The sequence below is a fragment of the Lepidochelys kempii genome, chromosome 5 (genome assembly GCF_965140265.1).
Source record: "Lepidochelys kempii isolate rLepKem1 chromosome 5, rLepKem1.hap2, whole genome shotgun sequence".
Taxonomy (NCBI): domain Eukaryota; kingdom Metazoa; phylum Chordata; order Testudines; family Cheloniidae; genus Lepidochelys; species Lepidochelys kempii.
The window spans coordinates 17,088,603-17,102,037 of record NC_133260.1 but is presented as its reverse complement, the minus strand read 5'-3'; the positions used below and the strand labels follow the sequence as shown (position 1 = coordinate 17,102,037).

At 42.1% G+C, this 13,435-nt stretch overlaps 1 protein-coding gene across 1 annotated transcript in view; it reads left to right on the top strand.

The window, feature by feature from the left end:
* The window catches only part of MEX3C (mex-3 RNA binding family member C), a 31,430-nt gene extending 19,018 nt beyond the window's left edge, over window positions 1–12,412 (top strand). The window contains exon 2 of the mRNA XM_073343559.1: window positions 9,258–12,412. Coding sequence (XP_073199660.1) covers window positions 9,258–10,483 — 1,226 coding nt within the window. The 3' untranslated portion in view covers window positions 10,484–12,412. The remainder of the gene's footprint in view (window positions 1–9,257) is intronic.
* Window positions 12,413–13,435: the final 1,023 nt, after the last annotated feature.

Below are 13,435 nucleotides of genomic sequence, written 5' to 3'. Positions count from 1 at the left end.
TTGTTTTGTTTTGGGGGGGGGGGGTGTTTTAAATACTTGAAGCCAAAAGTTGAAACTTAGTAGATTTTTTTACAATTTGTTTGGCTGTCCTATGCTCCTCCTCATAGGCATCACTCTAGCTATAGTATAGTTGAGACCTCTCCACTGCACACCCATATTTTGAGATTCAGGTTTAAACAAATAAAAAGCTCAGTAAAATTGCTAGGTACATACATCAGTTCTGAGTCTGGAGTTGCTCTATCTACAGTGGAAGAACCTGGTAGAAACAAACACAGAACATCTTGGAAGGAGCAATCACTATAAAATTCTTGCCCTTTTAAAAAGACTTAATAATTGATTGCATGGGGGTAAATAAGGACATTCTTAGTGTAATTCTGACAGGCTTATTTATCACAAATCCTCTTCCCTCCCCCTTCATGAACTGAACCCTCATCCTAAATGCCCTGGGTTGTGTTTTTTGTGTTTGTGTTTAAAATGTACATATATTTACAAAACATGGAAAAACTAACTAGATCAGGCAGCTAGGTAAGGCCTTTTTCCTGGGCAATATTGTCCTGGAATATTACCCCTCCGGTGCCTCTGTGTATTGTATAAGGCTGAGCATGCCATCAGCACTCGTATGATTAATATTTGTCTAATGCAGTATGCTGCCTCGCTTGAAGCCATTCGGGTTAGCCGTGTTTCTGACACTATATATATTTTTTCTTCTTAAACTCATGATTTGTAAGAGCCACCCAGCCTTAGCTGATAAACTAACACACATGCCAAATCTGTTTTTAGGCTTTAAGAACGTTTATGTTGCCAAAGACCTATTTTGTCCTTCAGATATTTATTTGAGCCTAAACACACGCTTACTTGAGAGATAAGAAGTGCTCTAAAGGAACAAATTGCGTTTCAAGGGGAAGTATAATATTTACAAGTTATAAAATTTCTGGTCAGACAAGTCTGTCTTTTAAGAAAAATGGGGAGGAGGTTTGAGAAATATGAGCCAAACCAAGTGTTCTCATTTTCCTTGGAATATCAACTTTAGAACTTCAGGCTTAACATCCTTTTTTGGATATGATCAGCACAAACCAACCCGCAAATAGTTAAAAGCCCCAGTCCTTCAAAGACTTAGGTTTTGTCTATGCTTGTTAAATATGACAGCATAAAGGAGGGGAGCAAATCTTAGCGCTTGTCTGTGCTTTTTAGCAATGCACATACTAGGGTGTGACTTTTAAAGTGCATCAATGTGTTGACCATGCTAGTGCACACTACAAGTTTTCTAGCACAAGTTAACATAACGTAACAGCACTATGTTAAAGTGCACTACAGAACAGTTAGTGCACACGAGCAGGTCTACATGGACCAATTAATGTGTAGCATGTCTGTGCACTTCAGAAATCATACCCTTGTAATGTGCATTATCCCACCATTTAGACAAGCCTTCAATTACACATATATAAAAGTAACTCCTCACTTAATGCGACTTCATGCAAAACAATGTTAAGCGAATTGAATTGAGGGAGGGGGGTAGGTTCCAGGGAAATTTTTTTCGCCAGACAAAAGATATTCTATACATATATAGTATAAGTTTTAAACAAATGGTTTAATATTGTACACAGCAGTGAATGATTGTGAAGCTTGGTTGAGGTGGTGGAGTAAGAGGGTGGAATATTTCCCAGGGAATGCCTTGCTGCTGATGAACTAGTACTTAGCTGGGCTCTCAAGGGTTAACATGCTGATGTTAATGTAGCCTCACACTCTACGAGGCAGGAGGGAGGAAACACAATAGATGCAGGGTAGTAGCTGCAAACACTTCCCTGCAAAAACTGAACATGATGAGGAGCCCACGCTATCCAGCTGGGGCGCACCACTCCCTCCTCCTGACAGAACATGCACAAGTGCTGACTTTCCAAAGTGCTGGGGGGTGCGTGCATGAGTGTGTGTGTGGGTGGGTGTGTGAGAGAGAGATGTGCCTTGCCCCTTTAAATATGCTGACCCCACTTCAAGTATGTTGCCCTTTTAAGCAGATCAGACAAGAAGCAACAGCTTCCAGCAAGCACCCTCCTTTCTGTCCCTGAGCCCTGTCCCCCTCCTCCACTTTGTGGAGAGGGAGTATGGGGGTCGGGGGGGGGGCAGGAACAGGGGGACATCCTGATATCAGCACCCCTCTCCCAGCAAGCAGGAAGCTTCAGGGGCAGCTCCAAGGCAAAGGGCAGGGCAGAGGCAGTAGGGGGGAGGGCCACCTGAACTGGTGCTGGGCAGCTGCCAAGCCACATCCCCTAAATTCCCTGTAAGGTAGCTGATGGAGGAGGGGAGAGAAAGGGACTGCCCCGCCCCCTTCTAATCCCCACAAGGAGGGGCTGCTTTTCCAGAGAATCCTCCAAGCCGGGGACAAAGCAGGCAGCTGCCAAACCACTATAAGGGACCATTGTGCAACTTTAAACAAGCGTGTTCCCTAATAGATCAGCAACATAACGTTAACCGGGACAACATTAAGTGAGGCGTTTCTGTACTGGTATAACTTTATTCATGTTCAGCAAAGCAAAATAAACTATACCAATATAAAACCCCCTTATCTGATATAACCGCATCTGCAAGAGGCTTTTAGTGGCATAACTATGTCAGTTTAACCATCCCCCACCCAAAAAAAACAAAACTTCACCCCTTGCCAACAGCTATGCCAGTCTACACCTAGTGTTATTGTGCCTTACTCAGTGGTAAAGTTAAGTACAGTTGTAGGCACATTTCAAATCAGTGGAACTACGCAAGTTACAGATCTGTTTACACTGCAGTATCAATACAAGTGGTTTTTTGGCCGATATAGTTAGTGGTGGATGCTAGGTCAATGGAAGAATTCTTCCATCAACCTAGCTGTGTCTACAACATGGGTTAGGTCAACCTTACTACAGTGCTCAGGATGAGAAATTTTTCATGGCCCTGGTGATGCAATTAAGTTAATCTATTTAAGTGTAGACTAGGCCTCAGTCTAAAAGAATACAGTACTCCTTGGCTGTCAGACTTCACTGTTCATGTCTGTTTACATTTGTTACTGGGCTATTCTACATTGTCTTGCATCAGAATAGCTATTCAAGTCCAGAATTAGGAGACACTGGGGGGGAGGGGCCTTTTCTTCATATGCATGCGTTTTTGTCTCTGACTTAACAGGCTGAGAAACCTCTTGATTTGTACAGTAGCCATATGACTCTTAATTGCTTAATGATTCCATGTCAGACTGAAGGCATCGTGTTCAGATGCAGTATGCTGTACAAGGAAATGCTTTGCATCATCCCTCTGCAGTGATTAATAGAGGAGGGTAGGGAACCAGAACAGCCAAGTAAAAACAAATAGAAAAATTGTTCTAATAGAACTATATAATGAGGTTTAGTGACCTAGTTATGACACGATTGCCTTTTACAATAGTCTATTATTGGTGTCTTCCAGCTTTCCTAGCAAACTAAACTGAGTTGGTATTGATTGATGCATTCATAGGTCTCTGGTGTTATACATGATGATTAGGGCCCTACCAAATTCACAGCCATGAACATACCACAGACCATGAAATCTGATTATCGTAGGGAAAGGACAAGGTCGGGGGGGTCCTGGTCCTAGCTAGGGAAAGACGGGACTTCCTCTTCCCCTGCAGGGGCCATTCAAGGAGCCAGGTGAGACCCACCTCTGGGAACCTAGAACTAGATAAATTCATGGAGGATAGGTCACTGTTAGCCAGGATGGGCAGCGGTAGAGTCCCTAGCCTTTGTTTGCCAGAAGCTGTGAACGGGACAATGGGACGGATCACTTGATGATTGTCTATTCTGTTCATTCCCTCTGGGGCACCTGGCATTGGACGCTGTCAGAAGACAGGATATTGGGCTAGATGGACCTTTGGTCTGACCCAGTGTCAAGGTTCCTCCCCCACTCTGAACTCTAGGGTACAGATGTGGGGACCTGCATGAAAAACCTCCTAAGCTTATCTTTACCAGCTTAGGTCAAAACTTCCCCAAGGTACAAAATATTACCCCCGTTATCCTTGGACTAGCCGCTACCACCACCAAACTAATCCTGGTTACTGGGGAAGAGCTGTTTGGACGCGTCCTTCCCCCCAAAATACTTCCCAAAACCTTGCACCCCACTTCCTGGACAAGGTTTGGTAAAAAGCCTCACCAATTTGCATAGGTGACCACAGACCCAAACCCTTGGATCTGAGAACAATGAAAAAGCATTCAGTTTTTTACAAGAAGACTTTTAATAAAAAATAGAAGTAAATAGAAATAAAGAAATCCCCCCTGTAAAATCAGGATGGTAGATATCTTACAGGGTAATTAGATTCAAAAACATAGAGAACCCCTCTAGGCAAAACCTTAAGTTACAAAAAAGATACACAGACAGAAATAGTTATTCTATTCAGCACAATTCTTTTCTCAGCCAATTAAAGAAATCATAATCTAACACATACCTAGCTAGATTACTTACTAAAAGTTCTAAGACTCCATTCCTGTTCTGTCCCCGGCCAAGACGACTACAGACAGACACAGACCCTTTGTTTCTCTCCCTCCTCCCAGCTTTTGAAAGTATCTTGTCTCCTCATTGGTCATTTTGGTCAGGTGCCAGCGAGGTTACCTTTAGCTTCTTAACCCTTTACAGGTGAGAGGAGCTTTCCCCTGGCCAGGAGGGGTTTCAAAGGGGTTTACCCTTCCCTTTATATTTATGACACCCAGTATGGCCGTTCTTATGTTCTAACTTCACCTGGCTGCAAGTAGCTCTGTGGCTGCTGGCTGGGACAGCTTCTGATCCACGTGGGAGGCTTCTGGGGAAAAAAAACTTGGACATATGGTAACCCACCCCACCCATGCTCTGTGAACCTCACTTCTGTGCTGCTGCTGGCAATGGCACTGGCTTTAGAGGTTGGTTCACTATGGGGATGATGAAACGCTGGAATGGGTTACCTAGGGAGGTGGTGGAATTTCCATCCTTAGAGGTTTTTAAGGCCCGGCTTGACAAAGCTCTGGCTGGGATGATTTAGTTGGGGTTGGTCCTGCTTTGAGCAGGGGGTTGGACTAGATGACCTCCTGAGGCTAAACAGCAGCCACTGCTCTCCAGCTGCCCAGCTCTGAAGGCAGTGCCCCTGCCAGCAGCAGTGCAGAAGTGAGGGTGACAATCCCAAAACCCCTCTACAGTAACCTTGCAACCCCCATGACCCTCTTTTGGGTCAGGACCCCCTCCCCTCATTACACCACCATGAAATCATAAAATTGATTTTTTTTTAAATCCTACGACTGTGAAATTGACCAAAATGGACTATGAATTTGGTAGGTCCTAATGATTTCCTTCAGTGGCAGTTCTTTCTATCCTTCAGATAAAGTTTGAGAGTATACCTTGGATTCGGTGGAAACCACTCTCTTGTGAAGCCAATTTTTAAATGTCTGAGGCAGATCTGGGGCTTTGCTTTTTCTAGGCTGATGAGTCGTATCTTAAAAGAAAGCCATGCTCCTCTTGGTCAGTGCACCATTCTGAATGCTGACATGTGAAACAAACAGTCTTAACAATGTGAATTGTATTGGGACTGAAGTTTATTAAAAGCATTGTTTTTATGAGTTTTCAGCTGACATTACAAGTCCCTGCAGGTTGCAGGGACTGGGTGTTGGAGACAGAAGACTAGCTACCAGGGAAACTTGTTTAGAATGTGTAACTTATTCAGATTGGTGAAGCACTATGGAAACTAGTATTCAATAGGCTCAAAAATGCCATTTTAAATCACACTTTGTGCCAGATAGTCATAACACTTTAGAGTAGTTCTTTAAATGTTCATGTTTCATACCCTCTCTGAAATAAAGGACATAGTATCAGTTATCCAAGTTGAACGAAGGAAATTAAAGTAATTTTTGCGTGTGTCTGTGGGGGGGCGGGGATAGTTGGTGCACATGAGGAGGATAGGACTTCAATTTGGGGTCATTCAGATAAACAAGACTTTACTGCATTGACTAGCTTAGCAGCAGCATATTGGGCTCACAGTGAGCTAGTTTATCCCCAGAGGCAAATTTCATGTTGCTTTGTCAACTTCCTGTTTGTGGTGGCATCAAAAACCAAGGGCAGATTGGGCACTTATTCAGAGTAGGAAGCCCACAACACAATCTAGGGTGTACAGGGAGAAGAGGAAATTACCTAAATTAGGAGCTATGGCGTACTTTTAATGTTGTTAGCAGAGAAATTGAATCTTTCTCCAAAAGCTGATACCTACAACCTCCCATACTGCTTGTGCCATCTGACTTTTTCTTAGCCCCCCCCACTCAATTGCTGGTGTGGCAATTGTCCTGCTAGGTGGATATGAATATTAGGAGACTCCACTCCCAAATCACTTGCATAAAATCTTTCTTTACAGAGTAAATGAAAGGGACACATCATCATTTTTTGGGGTGACTTTTTTTTTACCAAATTAGTTAAAAATTTCCCTTTCTGCAAGCATCCTTGTACATAGCATAGCCTGGAATATTTGATAGAAAAGCCGTGATGTTTTTAAAGAGCCTTTTATGAGGTTTTTTGGCTTCCTGCTGACGCAAAGGGGCCTGCTCAGCAAAGGAGAGCAGTTGGGCACAGGCGCTGTGCCCCCCACACCATTTGTACCTGTTTCTTCTTCTCGCCTGCTTGCTTTCTGACCTTGACAGCAGCATTGCAATGTAGGGCTTCTTAGGGCACATCTACGTGGGGATAAAAGCTTCAGGGCATGAGCAGGTGGCTCGGGATTCGGGGCTAAAAACTGCTAGGTTGGTGTTCTGGTTTGGGCTGGAGCCCAAGCTCTGGGACCCTACACCCTTGTAGGCAGCCTGAGCCCAAACATCTGCACACCAATTTTTCTGGCCCAAGGCCCACAAGCCCAAGCCAGCTGGCCTGACCTCTCCTGAGCTTCTGAACTCCTCGAAAGGATCAGCAGAGGAGCCCCAAGAGGTAATGATTCCCCACCCCCCCAACACACGCACATGCGCGCACACGATTCTAATCATCAGTGTTACTTGAAACCGTAGTAGGTAATGTTTTGAGACCAAAATGTTTGGGGAACTTAAATTGATAGTTTTCCTTGCCGAAGTGCCCTTTGAATTGTTTCAGAGTAACAGCCGTGTTAGTCTGTATTTGCAAAAAGAAAAGGAGGACTTGTGGCACCTTGGAGACTAACCAAAAGCTTATGCTCAAATAAATTGGTTAGTCTCTAAGGTGCCACAAGTCCTCCTTTCCTTTGAATTGTGTTTCTCTCCTCCCCCCCCCCCCCCCCCCATGGCTGTTAAGCGGCTAATGTTAAAGTTGGCACCCTTTGGGTATGTTTACACTGCAGCTGGAAGCAAGCTTCCCAACCCAGGTAGACAGACTTATATTAGTGGGGCTGAAACTAACAGTGTGACCATTGTGGCTTGGGCTTTCAAGCCTAGCGAGTCAGAGCTGCAGCCTTAGTAACGGTGTCCACGCTGCTATTTTTATCGCACTAACTCAAGCTCTGCTAGCTCGAGTCTCTGTCTGTCTGCCTGGGCTAGGAGGCTTGCTCCCAGCTGCAATGTAGGCATATCTTGTAAGTTTAGGAAATGTAGGCATAACTTTTGCAGATCACTGACAGAGTCTGTTGGCTACTTTTGGGTCCTGGTGATGTGCAGCAGGAGTTCTTATTGTTTGTGTGCACAACATGCTAAAAATCCTCACATATTTTAGGAAGAGGCCTGCCTGCCATTTTGTCCTCAGACTTTGAATTATACAAGTGTAAAGCTTCTTTAACTATTCATTTCTACTCCTTCAGCATTCATTATGTAAATACAGCCCGAAAATCCCAGCAAGCACCTAATGTACAAAGATTATACCAAATTAAGTATGAGGAGAAAACTGGCAGACTGTTACTCAACAGGCTGGGAGGGAAGTCTCCACTTATGAAATGAGGCAAGAGTAAAGTATAAATTATACCAGTGCTGATTGGTAACGATGACACTTCTTGGTAAATGTCATGTTTTGAGGACGTTGATTAAAGTACCTATAGCTTATAGTACATGTGTGCATTGTCTGTTCCCTAACTCCTGTCAATGTTTGACTTCTCTTTACTGAACACTTCTGATGGGGAGAAGCAAGGGAAGTCATTGGAACGTGTGTTAATGCATGCTGGTGTGCCTTGTTTATTTGGTTTTTTGAGGGTTTAGCTTAATTGTGCCGGTGTTTAGCATGCATCTTGACATGATTGAGGAAGTATACCCCACAAAGCCAGAAACACACAGAATTCTAGTTACATTTACAGGCACTGTGGAAATTAAGTGCCACGTAGTGGTTGTGGAGCCATGTATACCTCACACTTGCTCTGTAATGTGAGGGCATTTATCCAAAGTGTGCGTGTGTGTGTGTGTGTGTGTATATATATATATATATATATATATATATATATAGACATATAAACAACTCATGGAGCACGAGTGTAGACAAGATGTAGGCCTAATTGACACTGCATTGAAAGGCTGCCCGCACCTTGCCTGGTGTTCCCACTGTTACTACAACTCGTGGAGGTCTACCAGTCCTAACGTTGAAGGTTCATCACAAAGTAACTGATGTAGACAGAGCTGAAAAGAGTTGAGTTGAATTGAACAGTTGAGTAGCAACATTTCTACTCCTCTCCACCCTCCCCGCCCGCCTTGTCACAGGTAAACCCTTAGCATGCACCTAAGTAACTGAATGTCCTTTCATCTTAAACTTTGACGCTGATTAGAAGATTGCTTTTGTCAGTAGAACTGACATTCCATAAAATTCATGATGGTGCAGTAAACGCCATGCTCCGGGATATGAGAACTTCAATTGCATCACTTACAACTCTGATATCTCAGTGAGTTTAATTTCACTTTTTTCCTCTGGGAAACCTTGGAAAGGTGCGGTCTTTAATAATGTGTTTTTTAAAAAAAAGAAAAAGCCCCACAGAAATAACGCTTCATCGAATAGACCAAGCACTGGGAAGAGTTGCCTTCAGAATAGATTGATTTTTCTTAATCACTTTAAAAAGTGTTTTTACATTATACCTTAATACTACAATTGAATAATGTTACTGCACAATGTGTTAGTCTCACCCTTGTGGTCACCACAGGTCAACATGGACATAATTGAGAGAGAAGTTTTTGCTGCTTTCACTGACATGACGTGTGAGAAGTACAGATGGCTTCAGGTTTCACCCTTGAAGCTTGCAAGCAGTTTAAAACAGGAGACTGTTTTCTTGTAGTTTTCTAAAATCCCTCTTTACTAAATGTGTGTTTCTTTCCTCTAAACAGGTTGCAAAATAAAAGCATTAAGAGCCAAGACGAATACTTACATTAAGACCCCTGTTCGAGGAGAAGAACCCATTTTTGTCGTCACTGGACGAAAAGAGGATGTAGCCATGGCCAAAAGGGAAATTCTCTCAGCAGCTGAACACTTCTCCATGATCAGAGCATCACGCAACAAAAATGGTCCTGCTCTGGGTGGGTTGCCATGTACTCCCAACCTGCCAGGTCAGACTACAGTCCAAGTGAGGGTGCCTTACCGTGTAGTTGGGCTGGTGGTTGGACCCAAAGGAGCTACAATCAAAAGAATTCAGCAGCAGACACACACGTACATTGTTACTCCCAGCAGAGACAAGGAGCCAGTCTTTGAGGTTACAGGGATGCCTGAAAATGTAGACCGTGCACGTGAAGAAATAGAAATGCATATTGCCATGCGCACAGGAAACTACATAGAGCTGAATGAAGAAAATGATTTCCATTACAATGGTACAGATGTGAGCTTTGAAGGCGGCACTCTTGGATCTGCTTGGCTTACTTCCAATCCTGTCCCTCCTAGCCGCACCAGAATGATTTCTAATTATAGAAATGACAGCTCCAGCTCCTTAGGAAGTGGCTCCACTGATTCCTATTTTGGAAGCAATAGATTGGCTGACTTCAGCCCAACAAGTCCATTCAGCACAGGAAACTTTTGGTTTGGAGAAACGTTGCCTTCAATGGGCACAGAAGATCTTGCAGTTGACTCTCCTGCATATGACTCCTTACCAACGCCTTCCCAAACCATCTGGGCCCCTTTTGAACCAGTAAACCCGCTATCTGGCTTTGGTAGCGACCCTGCTAGTAACATGAAGGCTCAGCGTCGAGGAAGTCAGCCATCCACTCCTCGTCTGTCACCTACATTTCCTGAAACTTTGGAACATCCGCTTGCTAGGAGAGTGAGAAGTGACCCACCCAGTACATGCAACCAGGTTGGCCTTCCAATATACATCCCTGCTTTTTCTAATGGTACCAACAGCTACTCCTCTTCCAATGGCGGTTCCACATCCAGTTCACCACCCGAGTCTAGACGAAAGCATGACTGTGTGATATGCTTTGAGAATGAAGTTATTGCTGCCCTAGTTCCTTGTGGCCACAATCTCTTCTGTATGGAATGTGCCAACAAGATCTGTGAAAAAGAAACGCCATCATGTCCAGTTTGCCAGACAGCTGTTACTCAGGCAATCCAAATTCACTCTTAAATATATATAGATATTATATATGGACTTTTTAAACTCTTAAAGGCATGGGTGTAATGGTACTCCCCCCAGTAAACTTCCTAATTAATTCTGACTGTTATTGGGTTTTCTTGGGATTAGGCTAAAGTTGTTAGTAAATTTATACTTTCTAAAAGGCTGCTACGGTAACACTAAATCTAATGGTCTCTGTCCGGTTTGGTTTAAACGGATGGCACATTTATCAGAGATACATCTGGTATAAGGTTAAGGAACAGTAGGGGGGAAACTTTAGATCAATTTCACAACCAAGAAAACAAATGAATTTTACAGGTTTTCCTAGTGATCTGTATTAGTGTTGGTAACATCTAAGTTCTGGAGGCAATGAACCCCATAGCCTAAACAGAGAATTAGTCTGCTCTGGAGGGTTCATGGTATTATTGATGTATCAAAAAACACTTCCAATGCTGCCTTCTTTACACTGCCAGTTTTGAAATAGGTTTTGGGTTTTGTTTAGTTTTATTTTACAACAACTTACGCCTAATTCTTCAGTATTGCAAATAACCTGTTAATGCACAGTTTGATTTTTTTGGGGAATCAGTAAGGTTGTTGGCAGTTTTAAATAGATCACTGTTAATTGGGGGCGGGGCGGGAGGGAAACTGCCAAATTGACCTTCATCTCACCCAGTTTGTGAACAATGGTATGTTCAGAGGATCAGGAATGATTTGGTCTCCTTCATTGTGAATTCCTACCCACTGCTTTTCTTAATGGAATGTGGAGTAGCCTGGCTGTGGCTTGATCCCATTTCAATAAGAACTTTGGGGTGCACATACTTTGGCTAATAGTGAGGATGCTAACATTCCATTCACTAGTCTGATCAAGGTGTTCTTAAATTACATTTTAGAGATTATATAGTTCAAAATGTGAAGCATTTTTATGTTCAATCCATACTTGTCTTGCACATTATATAAATATATATATACAATATATATATATTTTATTTTAGTAATGTAAAGGAAAAAGGGGGAGGCGTGTATGTGCTCTTGTATAATTCCTGAAAGCAGCTGTGACCATGGCCCTTCAATTATTTTACGTCATTTCAAAACTGTTTCCAATCACAACAAAAAATGTCTTTCAAATGTGCTGCTTACATTTCAACCTGTGGATGTCTCTAGCATCTTCATCCTCAGTATGTTCCAAAATCTGTGCTGGCATCTGAAAAAACGAACCACCACCCCCCCCCCCCCCCCCCCACACACACACACAAAGTGGCGTTGTAGTAGAATTTCTATTATTTTTTTAAGCGTTCTTTTCCCAAGACACACACAAGCTTTTTTTCCTCAGTATAGCAAAACAAATTCTATGTATTGAACTAGTAAATATACAGAAATTTTATTTTTTATTTCCACTTGAAGAGTTACATTTCGTATAAAAGTTTACAAATAATGGTTTTTATTTTACGATTTTTTCAGTATAAGAGTTGCCTTGATGGCATATTATGTAATGCATAACTTTAATGCTAATTGCTTGTAGAATAGTTAAATGTCAGTATTGAAACCTAATCTTTAGCTCCAGTCTTGTAGATATGAACAAATGTTCACCAAGCATGTATTTTGTATTTTATTGCATTGTACACTGCAACTAATAAGCCAAGGAATCGACAGATATTAGGTGCGTGTACCATTTCTATAAACCACAAACTAACAATGACAAACTATCAATATAGTTTAGTATTTGCTAATTTTACTACACTCTTTTTGTTATGTATATGTAGGGAGGTCATAGGGATTATAAATTCAATTTGAGTAAAGTTTAAAAACCATATATTTTATGATAAAGGGCCTTTAACTTATGATGGCCAAAGCACTGATATTATATATTTGCTGTAAAGAGAATTATAAGAGTTTTATTTTTCTGATATTAAAAGTTACTTAATAAAGACTTGTTTCCATTAACTTGAATGTTTTCTGATCTTGCTGTCTTCATGGTTCTCATTTCAAACCACTTCTGTGAAACTATAATCTGATAGCTCCCTTTCACTCCCTTAAAACTTGGGGGGTTTATTGCTGAAGTGCTTTGCAAGTGAACAGTTTTTAATTTTACACATAATCTTTTAAAAGTAGCAATGACTGACCAAATTTCAGAAAAGTTAGATGTAGGACTAGTAATATCTGAGAGCGCATCGTCAAAATAATTTAGAAATTTTCTGTTCCAAGCACATCTAAGATAAATGTATTTCCCTACTTAGATACACACACATACAGCAGCAGAAGAGAATTATCAGGTATTTGTTTGAAGTAGTGTTTTACTTTCATTATTTCAACCGTTTCAGTTCCTCGCTGATTTCAAGTTGCAGGTATAATTTTTTTGCCTTTCCCATTTAATTGAAAATTGTAAACAATATCAAGTGCATTGCATTTGGTGTTAAACTGAATGTGAACACAGATGCATTGAGGTCTTAAGCATGGTATCTGTTCTACTTACTAAGGGTCAGATTCTGTTGCTCACCCTCATTTTGATTCATAACTTGCTCTGCAAGCTGCCCAGTTCTGATCCATTTTAGGAGTTTATAGCTCCCATTACAGTAGTATCTGAGCATCTTAAACTTTAATGCATTTATCCTCTCAACACCTCTGAGAGGTAGGGAAGTGCTATGATCCAGATTTGACACATGGGGAACTGAGGCACAGAGCAATTAAACTGTTTGCCCAGAGTCACACAGGAATCCTGAGGCAGAGTGAGTTGTTGGATCCAGGTCTCCTGAAACCCAGGCTGCTGCTCTAACCACTGGGCTACCCTTCCTCTGAATTTCAGTGAGCTATAACTTAACACAAGTAAGAGTACAGAACTTGGCCTCAAATTGCCTTCAGAAACTGTCCAGAACTAGAAGGCATGTATGTGTTTTACAGATACGTATAATCTAACAGTGTGCAGTCAAGAGATTTCTACCACTGGGCAAGATTCTGTTGCCTCTGGTG